We start from the raw sequence: 21,358 nt of genomic DNA on the forward strand, positions 1-21,358 counted from the left end.
GGTGGAAGTTCATGTTGCAAAGCAGATATCGTGGGCTTTCGGCGGCAGAGCAGGGGACCGCACCAAGACATAGTGACACAAGATATTGAGGTAGAGGATAATGGCTGAAGATAGCGTGGCTAGAGGGAGGGTGCGCCTAGTGAAGGGGTGCGGTCAGGCTCCGTACTTAGAAATCAACCGATGCTCCGTTTGATTCAGTTCAAGACTCCATGTTTTGATTATTGTGCCGTGGCCTGGGATATAGCTGAGGACGGACGTGAGATCAAGCACTGCGGCAAAGACCGGATCCTTCGGATGCTCCCGCGCTGGGAGTTCCGATTGGCACGTGATTGGCAACACGTCAGAAACGTCTACCACAATGGTCATCTTGTTCCGTAAACTAGGATTAATCGTTCATTAGTAGACTTCAGCAAGCGTGTAGTTCCGCTATAAAGTCATTCAGACATTAGGACATGTAGCGAGGAAGCATCCTACTCTCGATCATGTCCGCGCCGCGGCCGGCTACACACCCCATGCAGAGCCATAGCGGCAGCGCTGGCTCAAGCAGTGGTTCGGCGTCCTCTGCACGGTTTACTCCCCATACAGACTCAGAAGATGGCCGCGAGATAACCTTGTCCGAGAGGATCCGTGGTGATCACGATCGTCAGCTAGGTGCTTCGCAATATGATGAAAACTCTGCATCCGAGGAGGATGAGGAGGATGAGGAGGATGATATGCAGCTCACATCCTCTCCGACGCGGCCATTGGCAGGCAGACAACAGCAAAGCTATGAATTATATAGCCCTGACGAGGAGAAAGCAGTCTTGAAAAGGCTAGACAGGCGCCTGGTGCTTTTCATTGCCCTTCTGTATATGTTGTCCTTCTTGGACCGGTCGAGTATGTCCAGCCACTCGAGCACTATCCTGCACGTGTAAAACTACCAGAAAGAGGGCGTGGCTGATACAGAGCCTACAGACATTGGCAATGCTAAGGTAGCGGGGCTATCGAGGGATCTTTCATTGAGCTCTTCCCAATACGAAATGCTACTCACAGTATTCTACATTACATACATCTTGTTCGAGTGGATGACCCTGCTGTATGTAGCTTGTTTTCCGTGTCGTACACCATCTACCTCACATGTATCTCATCGTGCATCGTGCATCGATCTAACTGCGCACTGCAGGTATCGCGTTTTCCCGCCACATATATACATCTCCCTTTGCGTCCTGTCTTGGGGTTTACTGGCCTCTCTCCAGTCCATCGCCACATCCTTCAGCTCCCTTCTCGTCCTTCGCGCGCTGCTTGGTATCAGCGAAGCAGCCTTCGGGCCTGGCGTCCCTTTCTACTTATCCTTCTTCTTCCGGCGGGACGAGCTTGCTCTTCGAACCGGTCTCTTCATCTCTGCCGCGCCCTTGGCGACATCTTTCGCAAGTACCCTTGCATGGCTCATCACAAAATTAGGAGAAGGTGGCCCAATAGCGCCATGGCGGCTGCTGTTCCTTGTTGAAGGGTTTCCGAGTATCTTCGTTGCCGTCTATGCTTGGAGCATCATACCTGATGGTCCAGATACTGCAGGATGGCTGAGCCCACGGCAAAGGGAGGTTGCTACCTTGAGGTTGCGGAGTGAAAGGGAAGTACGAGTCGCAGAGGACGACAAGAAGGGAAGCAGATCCAGACATGTCCGGATGAGAGCGCTGGATCTTAGAGAGGTCCTACAGACATTGGCTGATTCGAAGTGCTATTTAACTGCAGTGAGATCTTGTCCTATCCTCCGAATGCAGCCTACCGCTGACTAAGGCAGTTGATGTTCTTCAGCTGCAATGTAGCTTTCAGCTCTCTGCCTGTCTTCCTACCGACCATCATCCATGAGATGGGCTATACTGCCTTGGCCTCCCAAGCGCTTTCCGCTCCACCTTACTTCGTTTCCTTCCTGATTGTTATCCCCACCGCCAAGCTATCTGACAAGCTCCGGTCCCGGAGTACATTCGTGATCTTCCACGCGTTTGTTGCAGGCACGGGCTACGCTTCGATGGCATTGGCCGGCTACTTTCGGTTCTCACCACTCTGGCGGTACTTTGCCATTTATCCAGCTGCTGCAGGCTTCTTCAGCGCGATCACCATCATCATCACATGGACAATCAACAACCAAGACTCCGACGAGAAGAAGGGTACAGGCGTTGCAATGCTCAACATCATCGGCCAATGCGGGCCGCTTGTGGGAACGAGGCTCTACCCGGACAGCGATAAGCCATATTACGTCAGGGGAATGGCGGTTTGTGCTGGCTTTATGCTGGCCGTCGGGTTACTGGCTGTGGTGTTAAGATGGGTGTTGCAAAGGGAGAACGCGAAGGGGCGGAGACGTGATAAGGACGAGTTCGGGGACGGAGAAGATGGCATTCCGCTTGTGGAGGGAGGGGAGCGTGAGATTAAGAGGGAAAGATTTGTGTACATGGTGTAGCAGCGCGTTAAACTGAGTTATAGTGCTCGCGCTTGGTTCCATCAAGATAGCGGCGCCTGTAATAGAGACCGCTATTAGGCATCATGCATCCATATGCACGATACTTACTCAAACAAAGTCGTGAGGTCTTTGGCAAAACTAACTGGATGTATAAGCGGCGAAGTTTTAGAACTCATGATCCAGCATCCTCGAAGAGGGTGTGCTTCCCAATTAGGAAAAGCGTTTCGATTGCGGCTTCCAAGCTTTCAACCTCAGAGCATCCGCCGATACAGCTCGCCTGCAAAACACACGCAGGAACTGTGCCGCCTTTACTGAACATGAGACTGCTCACTGCAGGGCCCTTCTGGTAGTGCGATGCTGGACTTCACGTGATCACGAATGGCCAACCGTTGATTCCTGGTGGCGGATACGGCTCGAGCGATCAAGATTGCAATAACCCTCAGTTCGAGATGCGGGCCACGAGGCAGTCATCCGTATGCAGAGCTAGGTAGCTTCCTCAATCGCTGTCATGGAGCAGGCAGAGCGAACTGTGGAGTTCGCTAACAGTGCGGTCCCTTCTGAGGCGGCGAATCTGGAGATCGGCTCAGAAACCGAGGCGTTGCACGAGGACAGCGAAGGACCAGCACATCACAGACCAAACGGCTCCGGCACCCAGAACGGAGAGACTACCGCTTTCAAGAACCATGACGATGTCATGGCGAAAGCACCAGTCAACGATTTTGCCCCGGAGCCAGATATGGAGCCACAAAATGGAGACGCACAACACATCAGTACTCCACGGCCCGAAGATTACGAAGAAGAATCTTCTGTTCCTCAATCGCTTGTAGACTCTAAAGAGACAAGAGCGATGAAATCAAGCAGAGGCCCGAGTATTCTGAAGGCCAGCGAAGAAGGCATCACTCAGATGCACAAGTTTGTTCTATATGAGACCGCGCATCGATTCTATCTCATCGGAAGTGATATCCTGGACGAGCGCTTCAGAGTGCTTAAGATCGACAGAACCGCCCCTCCAGGCCATCTGAACATCTTTGAGGATGACATCTTGTATGACCGGAGAGAGAAGACCCAGTTGCTCAATGCCATCGATGATGGCAATCGAGGGAGCGGGGGAATGAAGCTGAAATGCGTCGCCTGGGGTCTCATCGGGTTCATCAGGTTCACTGAGGCCTACTACATGCTGCTAATCACCAAGAGGACGCAGGTTGCCATGATCGGTGGGCATTATATCTATCAAATCGAAGGCACCGAGCTGGTACCGCTCACTACGGGATCAACGTCTCGATTCCAGAAAGACCGCAACCCTGAAGAGACTAGATTTCTGGGAATACTTAACAACTTAGACCTGACTCGATCTTTCTACTTCAGCTATTCCTACAACATCACCCGCACTCTCCAGCACAACATCATCCGCGAAAGAGAAGCATTGAATCAGGGGCGGCGAAACGCAGAGCCAGATCTGAATGACATGTTTGTCTGGAATCACTATCTACTCGGACCGGCACTGGATGCTCTGAAGGGTACTTACCATTGGTGTCTGCCAATCATACATGGCTTCATCGATCAGTCCTTCCTAGATATCTTTGGTCGCCGCGTTTATATCACTGTTATTGCTAGACGCTCAAGATTCTTTGCTGGCGCGCGCTTTCTCAAGCGCGGTGTCAACGATTTGGGCTATGTTGCGAACGACGTTGAGACTGAGCAGATCGTGTCCGAGGTCATGACGACGTCTTTCCATGCGCCGGGTCCGCGCTTGTACGCCAGTCCAACGTATACCTCTTACGTTCAGCACCGCGGTAGCATTCCCTTGTTCTGGACGCAAGACACATCTGGCGTGTCACCAAAGCCAGACATCGACCTAAATCCAATTGATCCGTTCTACAGTGCTGGTGCACTGCACTTCGATAACCTATTCGAGCGATACGGCTCTCCTATCTACGTAGTGAATCTGATCAAGGCACGGGAGCGGACGCCGCGAGAGAGCAAATTGCTGTTCGAGTTCAAGAACGCTCTCGACTATCTCAACCAATCACTCCCAGAGGGTAAGAAAATCCTGTACAAAGCGTTCGACATGAGCAGAGCAGCCAAGACTAGAGGGCAAGATGTGATTGGGGAGCTTGAGATGATCGCAGAAGACGTCCTAGAGAAGACCGGTTTCTTCCACAATGGAGATTTCCACAACGGAGATCTAGTGTATGACCTGCCGACTGTGCAGAACGGCGTTGCTAGGACGAATTGCATCGACTGCTTGGACCGGACCAACGCTGCACAGTTTGTGATAGGTAAACGGGCTCTTGGCCGGCAGCTGCAAGCACTCGGTGTCATTGCAGGAAACACCGTAGAGTATGACACGGATACGGTGAATATTTTCACCCACATGTTTCACGATCACGGTGATACCATTGCGGTCCAGTATGGCGGCTCGCACCTCGTCAACACAGTTGAGACGTACCGAAAGATCAATCACTGGCAAGGCCATTCGAGAGATATGGTAGAAAGCTTCAAGCGTTACTACCACAACTCTTTCCACGACTCGCAAAGACAGGAAGCGTACAACCTGTTCCTAGGCAACTACATCTTCGCTCAGGGTCAGCCGATGCTTTGGGATCTAACAACCGATTTTTATCTTCATCATACCGATCCGCGCGAATGGGCAGGGAAAACGCGCCCGAACTACATTCAGTGGTATACGCCTGCCTACCTCGAACCGAGGACTCTACCAGAGTCTAGAGAGTCCAACGAAGCCGATGACACCCACAACGGGACCTTCGAAAAGAGCGTCGCAGACTACGACAGCTACTGGCTCGAGTACTACAAACCCCTCGCTCTCTCTTCATTCGCGAAGATCTTCTCCTACCGCATGAACAAAGTGACCCGCCACCTCCCTGATGCAGCGCATCACGACCCTAGCCCCTTCAGCCCACGGAAATCTCTCACCGAGTCGGAATCACCCAGCAAGACCCGGACGAAGAAGGGGGTCACGATCGTTGACCCCAATAGCGAAAAACTTGTAAGCCGTCCATCAAGCGCACACGATCACATCCGCTTCGCCTCCACGCAAGACGGCCCATCAGCCAAGCAAAGCATCCTCCGCGACCCGCACTTCGAGACCACGCTGCCGTCGTCCATCCCTGCCGACGCTGCAACTAGCGTCTTCAAGCCTGCGGACAAAGCCCTCATGCACCAATGGACCCTCAATGAGTTCCACAACAACGCCCTCAATCCGTCCGTTACGGCCGCCGAAGCCGAAGAATACGAGCGCTACATCAGCCACCCGCTCAACCTGCCGCTGGTCGTGAGCACCGAGACAGCCGATGACGTCGCAGATGCTAACCTCGATTTCGTGGAGTACCTCTCAAGCGTCAGCGGGGACATCGGAGGAGTCGGGGGTGCGGGCACGGAGATGGACATCAGCGAGGAGGATCTGGCGGATTATCTCGGGTTTCTGGAGGTTCCGGAGGACCCGCTTACGGTCAAGGAGGAGGATCTCGCAATGAAGAGGTACAAGGCGTACAGGCAGTGGTTGAGAGGGAAGAGTCTGTTCAAATTGAGCAAGGTTGATCCGGAGTATCGTGCTTCTTGAGGGGGTGGCATTGGCTTGGAGTGGGGGATTCCTATTTGTAGCATGGAGCGGCAGGGCATACCATGGAGTTGATGGCGCTGGGTTGAGTCTCTGCTGAATCACACATGGTCTGCTTCTTGCTGGACAAGCCGACTCGCCTCCAACGACGCAATCAATTCTTTTTTGTTCGAAGATAGTCCGAACCACCTCCGTCAGCTTATGACCAAGGACCGGATATTGGTATTCAGTCCGAAAGAACTAGAACAAGCGGTCATCTCTGCTATGTCCGTGACGCATGAAAACTATGTGCTCTGGAGTGCATTTGAGGCCTCCTTTGCTTGCATTGAGAGAATCTCTAGCCAGTTGAAACCAATCCATTATCATTAATTACTATAGCTATAGAACAGTCTATTTTTATAACGCGTCCAGCCCCCAAGTCCGTACTCATTACAATCTTCGTATTCATCATGCAGTCTTACTACAAGGACAGAACAGCCTCATCTCCCGTGAACAGCATCCTTTTGAAACACTGTTAAGCCAAGTTGACATAATCTCTTTATATGAGGAAGAAAGCCGCAGCGAGACCGGCAACGACGCCGAAGCCAGAGCCCGCGAACTTGGCGGCGCTGTTACTCGCGATGGAAGCCTCAGTAGACTGAGCCGGCGCTGGCGAGGGCTTGCCAGTAACTTCTTTCGAATCGACCGAGGTTGCTCGCGGCTGGCCCACGGCAACATTCGTCTCAGAACTCTCTTGCACAACAGCCTTCACCTGGCTAGCTTGCACGGGCGCGGTCCGCTGAGCGCTGGCTGAGCTGGTAGCCGACATGGCCGTGGTAGAGGCGGCAGAGCTCTCGACAGAACGACCAGGAGTAGTGCCGGAGGTGCCAGCGCCGTTGCTCATAACACCAGCGGTAACGGGGTCGGACCCTCCCGTCGGCATGGGCGTCTGCGAGGTCATCGCTCCCTGGTTGGGGCTGGCGGTGAATGCGCTCGTCTGGGTGGTTGTTAAGCCCATGTAATTTAGACATGCGACCTCTGTGATCTGGTTGCTAAGGTACGCTGCCTTGGTGACACAAATCTCCTTAGCCACCAAACCGTCCCATTTTCCCGACTGGTTGGCGGTTGGCTCTGAAAACACTCCTGACAAGGTGGTGGTCGAGGACCATGGGCTGTTCCAGGCCATCATATCGGAGGGTGCAGCTGGCATGTCCTCGCAGTTGACGCAGGTTGGCGGTTCATATTCGACCAAGCCGCACTCTGCCTGCTCATTGTTGGGCACCTGCATGACGTCGCCCTGCCCTGGCTTAGCCAGCATGACTGGGTTGGCACAGCCTTCGCATGGTGGTGGCAGGACGTAGGAGTCGCCTTCCTTCATCACAGGCGTGATCGGGCAAGAATTGCAGAACTTGGAGTAGTAGACCTTATCCCCAGCTTGATAGTAATAATTGATGATATTGTTGCCGAACATCTTGATCACAATTCCTAGAGAAAAGAACACAGATGTCAGCAATAGTTCAGTAGAATGGACCTGTGGCTACAATTCTAGGGTTCTTCTTACCATCCAAGATGTGCATAACGGTCTTGTAGTTCCCCTGTTGGTTGACCGTAGCGTTGGTCTCGGACCTCTCGTTTCGCCAGGAGAGATCGGCGAACAACTCGACATTGACCTCGTAAGTCCTGCGAGAGATCCTAATGTTTTCTAGCGTTGCTTTGACGAGTGCGGCTAGATCAAGATGAATCTTGAAAAAGGACGGACGGTTGTCTGACGTGGCGGTGGTGTTGCTTGGGCGCAGCGTGCTGTTGGTTGTGCCGGTTACCATCGAAGCAACACCTGTGGCGACGTTCGAGGGACCTGCCTGGCCATAGCCGGACGGAACTAAGTATACTGCGGAAGCGCCAGTAGATCCAGAGCGGGTTACATTTCCATAGAAAACACCGTTATAGCCAGAAGGCTTGTAGGTTGGATAAGTAAATGAGCCGGTGGGTTCCCCGGTGGAGTCGGACTTGTACAATTTCTCCCACCATGTCTTGAAAAGCTTTCGCCACGGAGTGAGAGTGCGGGAGGGAGGCGAGCTTTGGCTAGGCGAGGTACTGGTAGGGCTTGCAAATGCAGGGACCGTAACAGTAACTGTCGCGATATCCAATACACCGGCGACCTGCGTTCCGGATAAATTTTGGGAAAGAGTTGAAGTGATGACGTCTTCAGAAGTGGAAACCGTGACCGTTGCAAGACCCGGTTCACTGCCAGCTTGCGTTGCTGTTACTTCTTCAGAAGTAGTTCCATCAGCAGCGCCCTGAGTGGCCCAAATCGTTACTGTTGTAAGACCGGATCCGCTACCATATTGCGTCGTGGTCGCATCCTCGGAAAGAGTTTCATCAGTAACGTCTTCAAAGGAGGGAAAAGTGACTGTAGTAAGACGTGATGCGCTCTCCACCTGCGTTGTTGTCCAGCCCCGGGTTATAGTCGCCACAGTAGCATCGTCCTGCGATGACGCTTCGTTGTCAGATGACACTTCGTCCTCGGGAACAGCCTCATCTGTAGCGCTCTCAGTAGGGAAGGTAGTGACTGTAGTAAGGCTCGGTGCCCCGTCAACCGTTACTGTCAATACCTGGGTTATAGTCATCACGACAGTACCGCCCTGAGAAGGCACTTCGGGAGCAGGAGTAGCGAGACTGGAAGTCGCAGAGAAAGATTCCACTGGCCTCGAAATCCAACCGGTTGGTCTCATGCCACTCGGCCTATTCGGGCGGGTGCTGTTGAAGTTGCCAGGATAGCTCCAGGTAGGCCTCCCACCGCTAGACTGCGCAGGACGGGAAGGACGACCGGCCCCAGTCGGGATGAATGCGTTCCCAGAGGGCGAACTCATCCCGCCCGATGCGGCGGACGGAAGAACGGTAGAGGTGGAGCTTGAGAGCGTTGCGTTCCAGCCCTGGAAAATACTTGAGCTAGATCCAATAGATACTATGCCAGAGGCTGCAGATGAAGTGGGATAGCCTGTGCCTGATGCGGCGGCTGAAAAAGCGCTGGCAGTGGACCTAGTGGTTGTTGCGTTCCAGCCTTGAAATGCGCTGGAGCTTGATCTAGTCGCGGCCATGCTGCCATATGGCGTATATGAAGCGGTGTTGCCGGAAGCGACGATACTGGTAGAACCTTTCGTGCCGATAGGAGGGCTACCGCTGGCTGCAAACCTGGTGGATGTTGCGTTCCATCCTAGGAAAAAATTTGAGCTCGATCCAGCCGCTGCCGTGCTGCCAGATGCCACAGACACAGCAATGTTGCCTGTACTTGTTGTAGCGGACAAAAGAGCGGGGACAACGGTCCTGGTGTAGGTGGCATTCCAGCCCATGGAAGAGCTCGGGCTCGACCCGGTATATACCGGGCTACCTGACACTGCAGACGAAGCGGTGGTACCTGAGGCCGAGCCCAACGCACCTGACAGGGCGGACAGAGAGACGCTGCCAGTAGAGATGGTAGACGTTGTATTCCAGCCTGGGAACGAAGTTGAGCTCGAGCGCATGGATACCGGGTAGCCTGACACCATAGAAGAAGCGACTATGCCCGAAGCTGAGCTCAAACTACCTAGCGGGGCAGATGGAGCGCTGGCGGTAGACATAGTGGATGTCGCGTTCCAGCCCAGGAAAGAGCTTGAGCTTGGTTGGATGTATACCGTGTTGTATACCGTGTGACCAGACACCACGGATGTGACGGTGAAGGTCAGAACGCTAGGCTGGGGTGCACAATATGAGCAACCTGTTCCAGCCAGGGCTGATGAGTACAGTGCTGGTGCCGTCGGCCCCTGAGTAAAGATTGAGGGCGAGCTCATTGCACCGGATGAAGTGGACAAAACGGCACTGGCAGAAGCGCTACCAGATGTTGCGTTCCAGCCCTGGAAACTACTCGAAGCCGATGCAGTTGATGCCACGCTGCCTGAAGTGACGATGCTGGAACTACCTTCAGTGCCAGCAGGACGGCTAGGCCTTCCAGACCGACTAGGGCGGCCCGATGTTCCGTTGGAACCTAGGAAACCACTTGGCCTCGGGCCGTAGCCACCTGGCGCGGTGCCGGTAGGTGCCGGGAAGGTAATGCTTGCAACGGAAGAATTCAGCGACATTCTTGAAGAAGCGCTGGAGATGACTGTGGCAGAAGTGGCTGCGGCAGTCGTAACTGCTGCTGTTTCAAGCGAGGTGTTGAAAGGCGTGAGACTAGCCGTCGGCATGATGACACTCTGAGTTGCGGACATATTGTCCGCTAACATGGAAGCGATATCCAAACCCTGAACGCTCGGGGGCATAATAATGCTCTGCGTAGCGTACGAGGCGGCAGCAGCGGGCGCAGAGCCTACTGAGACGGACGAATACTCGCTCGGGGGCATGGTGAAGGTTTGCTTAGCGTACGAGGCAGATGAGTAGCCGCCCGCGGGCAAGCTGAAGCTGCGTGGCGCGTACGAGGAAGCGGCATCGGGTGCTGAAACATCTGAGACAGACGAATAGACACTCGAGGTGGCAAAGGCGCCAGTTGCAGACGCTGCGCCTCCAACAGTAATCGAAGCAGTTGCGGCTATTGGTGAGGAGCTTATTGAGGCAGAGTAAGAGTTGCTCGATGTAGTGAAGCCGCTAGCCGTAGATACTGCGCCCCTAAGAGCAAGCGAAGAGGCGGTTGCTGCGGCTGCTGTGGTGGATACGCCATAATCGACTCCAGGTAGCGGGTAACGTACAGCGCCCCAGACTTCGATGTTCTCGTTCGCAGTATTGACGGCTCCTTTGAGGTAGCAGGCTCCCGGAGTACCAGGCGCCCACACTGCCAGAACACATGAAGGGAAGGTGTCGCAAGCAGCAACGCACGCACCCAAGCTGTTGACATAGCGGAGACCGATGTCGCCACCATAGTGGTCCCGGAAACACTCAATGCGGTATAGATTGCCCCCCTGGCTTGTGTAAGCGGTGTCGTGGTAGTTCGGGCATGCAGATGAGAGCTCCACGAGCCCAACTTCTGGCTTAACGATGGGTGTCGCATCCACTTCTACCGCGGTGGTGATGGTCGTGCTCGAAAGGGTCAGAATAGTGGTTCGGTCAGGTATGTCAATCGAAGCCCACTCCGACGGGGAGAAGTCCGATGCGTAGGGGCCTGCATCTGCAGCAGACCAAGTCGGCGTCTCTGTGACTACGGCTCCAATTAGCACCTAGACAACGGAGGAAGATCCAACTACCTTGGCCTCGCATCTCGTCGCTAAAGGAAGGAAATACTTACTGGCCGAATCAGACGATGTCGTGGCATTCCAGTTCGCGCTTAAGCCTTGGGGTAACGCCCACGCAGCCTGGGCACATAGCCCAAGAGCAGCAATTGCTGCGATCATTTTGCGCCGAGTAGCGATAGATTATGCTCCTATTCTTCTGGCGAGTGGAGGAAGCGTTTGACGGCGGTCTCTGGGAGGTGGACGTTTTTATTGTCGGCGTGTCGAGCGCATTCCCAGAAAATGTTGAAATCTCTGTTGGAACCATTGTTTCCCTGAAAGGACCGAGCGCTTCTATACCAACGGGACAGAAACCATGGGTATTGAGATTCGTTGAGTGGAGATCGCTAACGGCTCTCTGTACCGTGGATGGGATCTAACGATCCGTACCGAACCCGCACGAAGAGCGGGGAAATCATCCACATGTATGCGAAGTTCGAAGCTGAAGCCAAATAGAAGGCTCTAAGTTTTGTGTTGCGCTATGATATACCGGTGTCGTACATACGAAAAGCGCATAGAGAGGCACTAAATTCCGTTCGTGTATCTCAAACCAGGCTGCCAAGTGTGTGGAGGGGCCTGCGACGTCTGAGCAGCAGAACTGATGCGCTGAGCGTACGTGTGCGCTCCCGGCTATGGTTCGGTCCTCTCTTCGTAATATTGCCACCCATGAATGGATGGTGTTGACCCACCATGCGGCCAACTTTGGTTTGGACCCAGACAAACTCAAAACCATGACTCTGAGACCAGATAGGAAAGGAAACCCAAAATTGCATTGTGCGTCGAGGAATTATATCCACGGTAGCGGCCAGGGTCAAATGGTCACTTGCATTTCGCCATCATATAACTGGTGCCCAACCGCACGACTGTCTTTCTGGTATTTTCCTCGACTTCACAGAACGAACGACTCGAGACTTGATCGAACGACACCGCTCCCAAACATCACCGCTGATATACCATTACTTGCCATCAGACCTACCCGCCGCTCCAGAACATCTTCACCAATTCAACGGGAGACTCCTCACCTCAGAACCCTACAAAAGCCAAAGTACACAGAGCCAATGATGATAATTTGACCTAGGTTTGCAGCCACTGACAGAAATTCCAGAAGAGCCAACATGCCTACCGTCGACACGAACATCGAGGCCCTGCGCACCAACAGCGCCACAAGCTCACCTGTCACGCCCGTCTCGCCGGTCAACTCGGGGGGCTCATCAGAATCACTGCGTGAGGTATGCGCGGTATACAAAATGCAGGCAACAAGGCTCAGCTCCGGTAAAGGTGCGTGACAATAGGGAAACTCCAGTCCGTTAGGATGTAGCAGACATTTACTGATGCACAAGTCTATTGCAGAGCTGCCAGCTGTGTATATCAAGTTCGAACGAAAGCCGAAGATGGTCATGCCGGAACCGCCGAACGAGTAACACTAAGAGTTGTCATGGTTTCGTAGAGTTTGAGAGGAAGCGTGTTGGTCCCAGACTACAGTTGACCTTATTCTTAAGCCTTTGTATATACCGTATTAGCATGATAAAGCTGCGACCGAGCAGGACTTGCATTTATGATAGCGACGAGAACCGGACTGGTTCTACGTGATATTAAGACAAGTCCATGAGGCCGCTTAACGCATTCAACTCTTGAAGCATCCTAAGGCAGATCCCGGCGCGAAGAAGGACCAGACTCAGCTCCAGCTTTGATGCTAGGGATTGTACGGAGTTTGTATCGGCATTCATATCCGGACGTGATTGCGACTCCAACTGGGTCGCGGTTTCATTGTTCGCTACGTTAGTGCATCCTGATGCTTTCTATCCAGAGGTAGGAAAGGTTCAGTCAACACGGAGTGGGCGCGACGGCTGAAGTCGTGCATGCACGTTTCACAAAGCGGGCCGCGCTGAGCCGCGTTGAACGGGATGTTATGCATTTCTCAACGCCTCAAATCACCTCATGCATGCAGAGCTATCAAATCACGTTAACACGGTCACGGACACGCTTTCATGGCGAACAATCTATTGCTTAATCATGATTGACTGCCTCATGGTCTATTGGTATGCATGCAGGTATTCATCCCATAACCCCAAAGAGCCTATCCCACTGCATGCCAATCCATATGCCACTGCGTTTCGAGTAGTGTCTACTGGCCCAGGTTGCTCTTGATGGCGGCCTCGAGCGCCTTCGGGTTGGCCCCAACAACCTCACCAACCTTCTCGCCGTTCTTGAACAACAGGAAAGTCGGCATGGCGCGGATGCCTAGCTCTTGCGCAACTTCCGGGACCTCGTCAACGTCGAGCTTGTAGAATCTGGCGTCGGGGTAGGCGTCTGAAAATCTGGAGACGAATACTCGTCAGCCAGCGCTTCTGGGCGAACGGGGTGGCGGGAAGTTCTTACTTGACTACTTGAGGCGCAATGACCTTGCAAGGTCCGCACCATGTTGCGAAGCAGTCGAGAACCATGAGGGTATCTTTGTCGGTCATGGCCTGGTCAAATTCGGCCTTCCTAATCTTTTGTTAGAATTTGACCTTTTCGGCAGAGAGCGGCTTGCGCTCAGCGAGCAGCTACGACGCCATGCAGCGCGGGGTTTCACTCACGTCTGAAGGTTGTGTACCCCTTGCTTGCCCATTGTTGCGTGAAAGTATCGATTTGTGATTATAGGCCGGTAGAGGTTGAATGCTGTTCTTCGAGGAGCGGCAGATGTCAATAATGTTCTTCGAAAGATGGACGGCGCAGACATCAAGGGGGACTGTCGAGTATATATACAGCAGAGACGCTGATGAGAAATAGGCTCTGAACAACTGCGGCGAACGGAATGTGCTCGAGGAAGGTCGGGTTGACGGTGAGGCTGCTGAGGTGATGGTCCGCGCTAGACGACGTCCTCGGTAAAAAGGGTGATAGTAAAGCAACAGAACTCAGCAAGGAGCGGATATAGGACTCACAATTGAGGTGTCTGACAAACGGCGGCGTGTCTTTTGCAGTCAGTTCGAAGGTTCCGGTTCGTTGAGGTCGGGCAAGATAGGCTGCAGGCAGCGTTACTTTGGATTACCAACAAAGCGCCAAGGATTTAGACATCCACCAGAGGATGACGTGATGGGCGGCGGGGAGTGTCTCAGCGGGACAGTCTTGAAGGCACTAAGGCATCAACAATTCAATTTCCACGCCGTCGGGTGAGCGACTGACTGATGTACTCAGAACCTCATTACGGATGCGGATCTCCAAGAGATAAACACCTAGCGGATCGTCGAACTTGAAATCTGGAAAAAGCATCTGAAGCCGTTCAAGACGCTTACGCTTGATGTCGCCTCGATAGACATTGTGAGTACGGGCTGCGTAGTCAGAATGGCTCTGGTATATGGCTTTAACGACAGTCACTCAGATTGTTGTGCAACCAAATGCCTCGCCGGATGGGCGCACCGCTTTGATCACGGCAACTATGCTTGTCGCTACCGGCACCCCAGGTTTTGGAAGAGGATCATTCTTCGATTCGCTATGTGATCGGGTGCATTCCTTTCACGACTTTTCCTAGCCGGTTTTTAGCTGTGGTGGAGAATCATTGAACAAAAGAAGAAATGCACACGGCTTCATGGTTACCGGCCGACTGGGAACTAGCCAACTACTTCATCGAATTCCACGCCAGATGAAGATAACATCCGGTGTCAGTTCTCATTCTTCGAATGATGTTCTCGTGTTCCGGCTCGGTGCTTAGCAAGGCATCTAAGTAATCGGTCCTTAGGTATGCTACCTTTACGGGTTTAAGACAGATCACTAGAGACATGATGATCATGGGACTCACAGATTGTCGAAGCGACAAAGCAATGGAAAGGGAAGTATCACTGTACAAGGTAAAGTCCCGCTATGCTATGCAAACTTGCTACCAATGAGAACGGTAGTGGTTACATTGTGGGTATGCAATGGGATGGGGTCTTTGGTGCAGAGAAGTCCAAAGATAGCGGCGCCATATCCACCTGTCAGCTTTGCATAGTTGTGGTTGATTTTCTTGGTCCCCGATTTCAAAGCAGACTATTAACGCAAAAAGCAATGTAAGGTAGACAGTCGTGAACTCAGAAGATCAACCCGAGCGAGCACCTTGGAGCAAGTGTTCATCTCCGAGTGAGGAACAATTGTAGGTTACAACTTGAACAAACCACTAAGACCCCTTAAACGCAGGTCTCGAGAGGAGTTGACTGAAAGCAAGATCATGGCTAGTTGTTTGGGCTTACGCAGCTTTCCTTCGAGTCTTGCGCGAGTGCTGCTACTACACATTTCTGGGCGGTTTCGAGCGGTCGAACACCTCTGGTACTATTGTCCGCAGTGGTTAAAGATCAACCACAAAATAAAGTGAGCGATGAGAAGGATGGCTACTCGAAGTGTGACGGAGGTTGATCGGAGGTGAGATTTCGAGGTTTTGATCATAGTTCCGATCTGCACTTTTGACACTAGGAAGACCCTTGAAGGACGAGCAGGGAAGAGGTCGAACGTCCTGTGTGACACATCAGCCACAGCCGGCTCCAAAGTGCTGATCGTTGCTTGTTTGGGACATGACCGAGGCATCTCCAGGTTGGGCAGGACAAAGAGGAGTATTTTAAGTCATTCTTGCAGTCGTATGCGTCGGTGATCCGGGGTGATCATTCGGGAATGCCGCGTTCAGAAGGCCTTGTGGTCATCTGGAACATTCATAGACGGACCGAGAGACGTGTCAGGTTGAGTCTGCTGAAGGGTTTCACAGCCTTCTTGAGAAAGGATGCTCACAACGCTACCAAGCACGCAAGCTGAGCCAAGGCGATGAGGGCGTCCACACCAGCTGCAAAGGAACGGCAGCTGATCGCTAAGGTAAACTGTGGTGAGCCTCCATCAGGATCAATTGGTCAGATCCCGCAAGTGCGATGCCTTTGTGCACGCTGTTTCAGATCTGTCCGGCAATCACTGTCATCTGGAGGCCTAGGAACTCCTCCGCGGAAGGGATTTGACTACTTCTCATGTTGACTTCAGACGCTTCCGCATGTAGAGGCTCAGCCTGTCGAGAGAGGACCATGCCACTGATACTTATTGAACGGATAAGTGCATTATCGGCTTCGCACTCCTCCCATGGCCTTTCCCCTTCCAGTGCGGACTGCATCCCAGAGCATCACACCGCAGCATTAACAAGCTCACAGCGGCAGGACCTCATCTACTGTTCTCTACGGTTTTCTTCGTCCAGAGATAGCCTTCATACGGGAGAAGAGTAAACCTCGATATTTGAGAGACGCAATAAAGTTCTGAGACCCTATCACAGATCGAAGACCGGGTGTTGAAGGTCTTCAGCCCAGCGGTTCTCAGCCTTCCTCGACTGACGTCTAGAACGAACTTCGCTAAGGTTCTGAGCACGCTGAGCGGACCGTCCCAGGAGCCATCTCGAGTGTCTGATTGGTATGAGCGTTATTAGCAACTGGGACTTTCGGAATCCAGGCCTGCGGATGGTCTACGAGTGGACCGGCCGTGGAGTTCGTCGAAAGCCACACGCGTCAAACTTCCTCCATCAACTGCAACGGTCTCAAGGGTCGCGCTGCTTAACAAGGGCTGCGGGCTTGGCCGATCCGATTGCTGGAAGCTCGAAAGTCGCCACTGGCCCGAGTGGGTCGGCGGTCCAGCTCGTGGGATCGCCGTCCACGGGGTCATGAGAGCGACGGAGAGGCGTGCGAGCCCAGTGACGGCGTTGTGGGAGTTCTAGAGGTCTCTGATGTACTCGTACAGGATACTGCTTGCTGAAGCAGAGCGAGCTCCGCGGCCGTGCGTGCTACTGCGAGTTTTCGCTTTGCTTGGCCGGCATGACAGCTGTCAATTTGCTGCTTGGTTAGCGGTGGCGTCTGCGGGCTGCGGTCATATTCTTTGGAGCTCAGGCACTCGGCGTGGGCGCGGAGGCGATTAGCTTGGGGCGGTAGCTCAGCCTTCCCTTGTGCCTTGCGGCAGACGGTTCGACCTCCATACCAGCTGGTACCGCGCCCGCAGGTCCCCTTCTCGCTGACGGATTCCCTTGCTCTTGGCCTTGCTCACAACCTTCTTCCCTTGCATGGAGCCGCTTCCCCCGCTCAACAACACCGCAGCGACAGCAGGCACAACGTCAACCTCGTCCGCCACGCCGTTTCCCGCTACCTCGTGCTAGACTTTGCTCACGATTCAGGGCATTCGCACTTTGACCACCGGCCGGTCGCATTTCCCGGTAACGGCCGGCGCCTCTTCCTCTCGCCTCAAAGCTAGGACCAGCGACGATGCCCGCCACATAATTTGGCAGTTCAGCCTATCGCACACCTGCCGCCACTCCGCGCGCTGCATCAAAACTACCTTCAGCTGCGGTATGCATTTTCACAGCTTGGGACAACACAGCTCGCTGCATCGTCACCACCATGCCGATGTGGCCATTTGGTCGAAAAGGGCGGAAACCTAGCAGAATAAAGACGGACGGTCCAGAGGTTGTGGCAGAGGGAAAGCAGCCCGTCGCATTGCCGCAGGCAAAGTTGTCGGCTACAGTCGCAGGCCCAGAGTACCCGCAAGGTGTTGGAGGGAAGCCGAGTCGGAGGCGCAGCAATCAGCAGAAGAGAAGGGATTCATCACTCGATACGGCACAACAGAAGCAAAAGGACTACGGAGAAAAGGGAAGGGGTCTTTCGGATTCAGACCTATCGCCGCTGGAAACGACGTCGGAGAAGCTTCCATTCCGCCGGGGTAGCGTCGAGGATATCACAGCTCTCCCAATTGCGAAGGAGCTCGGAACAAGCCCTCACTTACGGCCAGTGGCCTCAGATCGCGCGGATATACCTTACAACTTCCAGCTCAATTCCAACTCCCCATCCGATCTACAGTTAGCAAAAGAGCGTGGGAAACTTCAACGGCCCGACAATCAAAAGAGACAGAGTGGGAGCGGCTCTTTACTACCGCTTAGAAAGAACAGCAAAAAGCGGATGAACGAGGATCACGTTAGAGAGGAGGAGCTCCGCGCAATGAGTGCGCCTATGGTATTGCCAAAGCGACCAGCTGGGAATTCCGGTGGCCTTCTGAGGCGCGATAGCAAACGGATGCGCGGTGGCCTCAATAGGAACTTCGAACGGCCTACTTCGACTATTTCGTTGCCACTTGAAGACTCGATACATTCCTCAATGTCGGGCGGATCAGAAACTCACACATTCGCGCTTGGTTGGGACAAGTTCTCGCCCAGGCCGCGGATACGACTATCTTTCCAGCCCCAATATGGATCTGGTGCCCTGGTGCCGGTTGAATCCGACGCGTCGAGATCGCAGTCCCGGCGTGACCAGAGACCTGCAATCACTCAAGAGACGCTCAATGAGAGCCGGAGGATAGATGAGTTGGCGGATAACATGGACGCTACAGATCTGCGGGAAATGATGGAGCGGGATAAGCGACGTAGAGAAAAGAAGAAGAAGCTGCAAGAAGAACGCCTACGACAGAAGTTAGAGCGAAAAGCGGAGAAACAACGGGCGAAGGAACTCAAGAGGGAGCAAGAAGCAGCGTCAGCGGTTGCCGTATTACAAGACATACATCCTGCACTGCGAGACGTTCATCCCGCGCTGCGGGACGTTCACCCTGCGCTGCGAAGCGAGCGAACGGACACCGACGTAGGCCTCGGAATTGAAGCCGGGCCATCCGTGCCCTCGCAACCACTGCGTCCACACCGTATGTCTGAAGATTTGGGCCCGACGGACACTCGGTCCTATCTAGACCCTCCCTCGGAGGAACAGCTCCCAACCAATCCGTTTGCAGACCCATCTGACCCCACAAGTCCGCGGAACGAAGAGCCCACGCCACTAGAGATCCCAGAAACACCTTTCGAAGAGCCTGTAATTTCGAACGCCCAAGCCATCCGGTACTCACGAGCAAGCATGACACCGCCAACATCGCCCACAGCGCACGTTAGGGGAGCTTCCAACATCTCTCATCTGCCGGAGCTGATCCGAGAGCGCAGCCAAGAGCCGATAGAAGAGCGGAGTCACGAGCTGGCTCAAGAGCCCAGTCGAGAAGCCTCCATAGCCGTATCGACCCAACCCACTCAGAGTGAGCGGCGACGAAGTTCTGACGTAAGCACCGGCCGGCGCTTCGGGTGGCCGTCCTTCTTCAGACGGAGTGGTCCTGCGGCCAAGCCATCATCCATAGATCGCGGGCGAGCCACTCCGTCTGAGATGTCGTTCTCGAATACGTCGCGAGAGAGCATGGCGCGGAGAGAGTTGCCAGCACACCTTGTACAACAGCCTCAGCAACAGGCGCGCTCAGGTACCCCTGCTCGTAAGCAGTCAAAATTTAGGGAGGATCTCGCGGAAATGCCTGTCTCGCCACCAGACTCGAGAGTACAGTCGCCGGAGGTAACGTCCCCTTCCGCTCATGCAATCGCTGCAAGACGTGGATACAGGGGTCCCAGTCCCTTAAATTTTGAACCTGGTTCTTCTCTCACTAGCAGCTCTATGAACGACCCGTTTTCTAACGCACGGACGGATTCTCCTGTCACTCCGGCCCAAAAAACGTCTGGTTTAAACTCACAGTCCGCCGCCTCTGTCGTTTCGGAGGGGTCATGGCTATCAGGAAAACTGGGCAAGAAACCGTCGCTACCAGCTCGCACACGCAGTATCGAAGGTCTTCCAACGGTCAAGCAACCAGAAGATTTTCATGCTTCCTACGAAGACCTCGGCATTCCTGATGACGAGTACTTCCGTCGCCTAACACCCCAAATAGATGATAGACGTCTGTCTACGTACTCCGGTCGCAAGGGTCATTCTAAGAAACCGAGCAGCACCGCTATAGGGCCCGGCTCGGACTCAGATCTCGACGAAGACCGGGACAGCCTGCTGGAGGGTGATACGACTGAAGAGACGGTGAAACATGGTGACATTGCCAGGCAGCCTACCGTCGTCCGCCGCGAAGACCAGGCCTCTCGGGTCAAGTCTCGGGAAGGTCTCCTAAATCTCTTCCGAGAGGGCGGTACCAACACTGCCGACTCGCCTCGCTCATCATCAGACGAATCATCGCCCGAGAGGGAATCACCGAGTGAGGAAGGGCCAAGTCCAACTCAGCGAGCGTTTGTGGAACGCGCACGGAGCGTCGACCTGGGTAAAGGCCATATCCGTGCCGTCAGTGCAGGTAGCGCGAAGCTCTTGGACATCCCGGCAAGAAGCGGGTCGGGAACTGAGAAGCGATCAAGCTTCCCGGGCCAGAACACGAGACATTCGACGCCGATGTTGTGATGTCGTCACTATCAAGAAGGGAGGGGAGAGTAATGCTTGAGGGAAGCTTAGAGAAAACTCGACTGCCAGACACGCCGCTCATTACGCTATCTTCCATTTGTTGATACACATTCCTTGGCTTTCTTTTGCGGTCATCTCCGTCGCCCACCTTATCAGGCTTTCTTTCGTCCTCGTCTCGTCTGGCAGCGAGTGCTCCCACAGCTTCACCCAGCAGATCACTACCTCGCCCCGTCGAACAGTGGTTACATCACGAATCCTCCGTACTTTAGTCTGTTACGATCCTCATCTTCCTACGCGCCGAGCTCTAAGGTTCGCTGGCGGAACTTCTCACGATGTTACGAGCTTGGTGTATGTACATTCAGGGCTAGCGCGCCCTTATCTTCTTCATCGCACTTTTGGACTCTTTTTTGGACTCAGTCTGTCAACGAACACCGCACATAGACGGCCACGGCTGTGCTGAACGGCCTCTTCCGGCGTACGGAATGATTGCGATTCTGTTTCTTTTTTCGGCTGCGGTGGATACCGTGCACATGATGGGAGAAAGGTCATCTGTGGTCGCCTTGCCTTGGCTATTCTCGCCGTTGTTTTCTGCTCGAAGCTTTACTGCTGCTGGAACACAGGCAAGCTTGTTTGGGGAAAATACATGTAAATTCAATGCATTGTATTTCTACGGCTCTTGCTTCCGCTTCAATCGACGGCTACCTACAGAACCGTCAGGGCCATTTACTATGCATTGCTGTAACTCAGAAGAGACCGCGAGTCCATGCTTCGGAATCGTAGTGGAATTGCGAATGTTCTTGACTATTTTGCTATGACTGAAATTCTTCGCATGTCGCGACTCGTCCAGAACGTGTCGCGTCTCGGCGCTACTGCAACCACTTCCGCTCTCTTATCCTAGCCCACAGCCCACCCATTTATCTGC

General features: G+C 53.7%; 6 protein-coding genes across 6 annotated transcripts; 4 read left to right on the plus strand and 2 right to left on the minus strand.

Moving 5' to 3' along the window:
* Positions 1-482: 482 nt before the first annotated feature.
* Positions 483-2,561, plus strand: W97_00304 (uncharacterized protein; the record flags this gene model as incomplete). Its single annotated transcript, XM_007778220.1, has 5 exons — positions 483-876; positions 955-1,075; positions 1,163-1,730; positions 1,781-2,399; positions 2,461-2,561. 5 exons carry the CDS (start codon positions 483-485, stop codon positions 2,559-2,561), a joined length of 1,803 nt encoding a protein of 600 aa, XP_007776410.1.
* Positions 2,562-2,945: 384 nt separating this feature from the next.
* W97_00305 (uncharacterized protein) lies at positions 2,946-6,017 on the plus strand (the record flags this gene model as incomplete). The annotated part of the gene is made up of 1 exon (XM_007778221.1): positions 2,946-6,017. The coding sequence occupies one exon, from the start codon at positions 2,946-2,948 to the stop codon at positions 6,015-6,017; it is 3,072 nt and encodes a 1,023-aa protein (XP_007776411.1).
* A 535-nt stretch (positions 6,018-6,552) lies between these two features.
* On the minus strand, positions 6,553-8,620 carry W97_00306 (uncharacterized protein; the record flags this gene model as incomplete). The annotated part of the gene is made up of 2 exons (XM_007778222.1): positions 6,553-7,478; positions 7,555-8,620. The coding sequence occupies 2 exons, from the start codon at positions 8,618-8,620 to the stop codon at positions 6,553-6,555; spliced, it is 1,992 nt and encodes a 663-aa protein (XP_007776412.1).
* Positions 8,621-12,342: 3,722 nt separating this feature from the next.
* W97_00307 (uncharacterized protein) lies at positions 12,343-12,648 on the plus strand (the record flags this gene model as incomplete). Its single annotated transcript, XM_007778223.1, has 2 exons — positions 12,343-12,505; positions 12,578-12,648. 2 exons carry the CDS (start codon positions 12,343-12,345, stop codon positions 12,646-12,648), a joined length of 234 nt encoding a protein of 77 aa, XP_007776413.1.
* A 704-nt stretch (positions 12,649-13,352) lies between these two features.
* Positions 13,353-13,838, minus strand: W97_00308 (uncharacterized protein; the record flags this gene model as incomplete). Its single annotated transcript, XM_007778224.1, has 3 exons — positions 13,353-13,545; positions 13,607-13,714; positions 13,807-13,838. The coding sequence occupies 3 exons, from the start codon at positions 13,836-13,838 to the stop codon at positions 13,353-13,355; spliced, it is 333 nt and encodes a 110-aa protein (XP_007776414.1).
* Positions 13,839-18,561: 4,723 nt separating this feature from the next.
* Positions 18,562-20,436, plus strand: W97_00309 (uncharacterized protein; the record flags this gene model as incomplete). The annotated part of the gene is made up of 2 exons (XM_007778225.1): positions 18,562-19,560; positions 19,738-20,436. 2 exons carry the CDS (start codon positions 18,562-18,564, stop codon positions 20,434-20,436), a joined length of 1,698 nt encoding a protein of 565 aa, XP_007776415.1.
* Between the last annotated feature and the right edge of the window lie 922 nt (positions 20,437-21,358).

This window comes from Coniosporium apollinis, assembly GCF_000281105.1.
Source record: "Coniosporium apollinis CBS 100218 chromosome Unknown supercont1.1, whole genome shotgun sequence".
Lineage (NCBI taxonomy): Eukaryota > Fungi > Ascomycota > Dothideomycetes > Coniosporium > Coniosporium apollinis.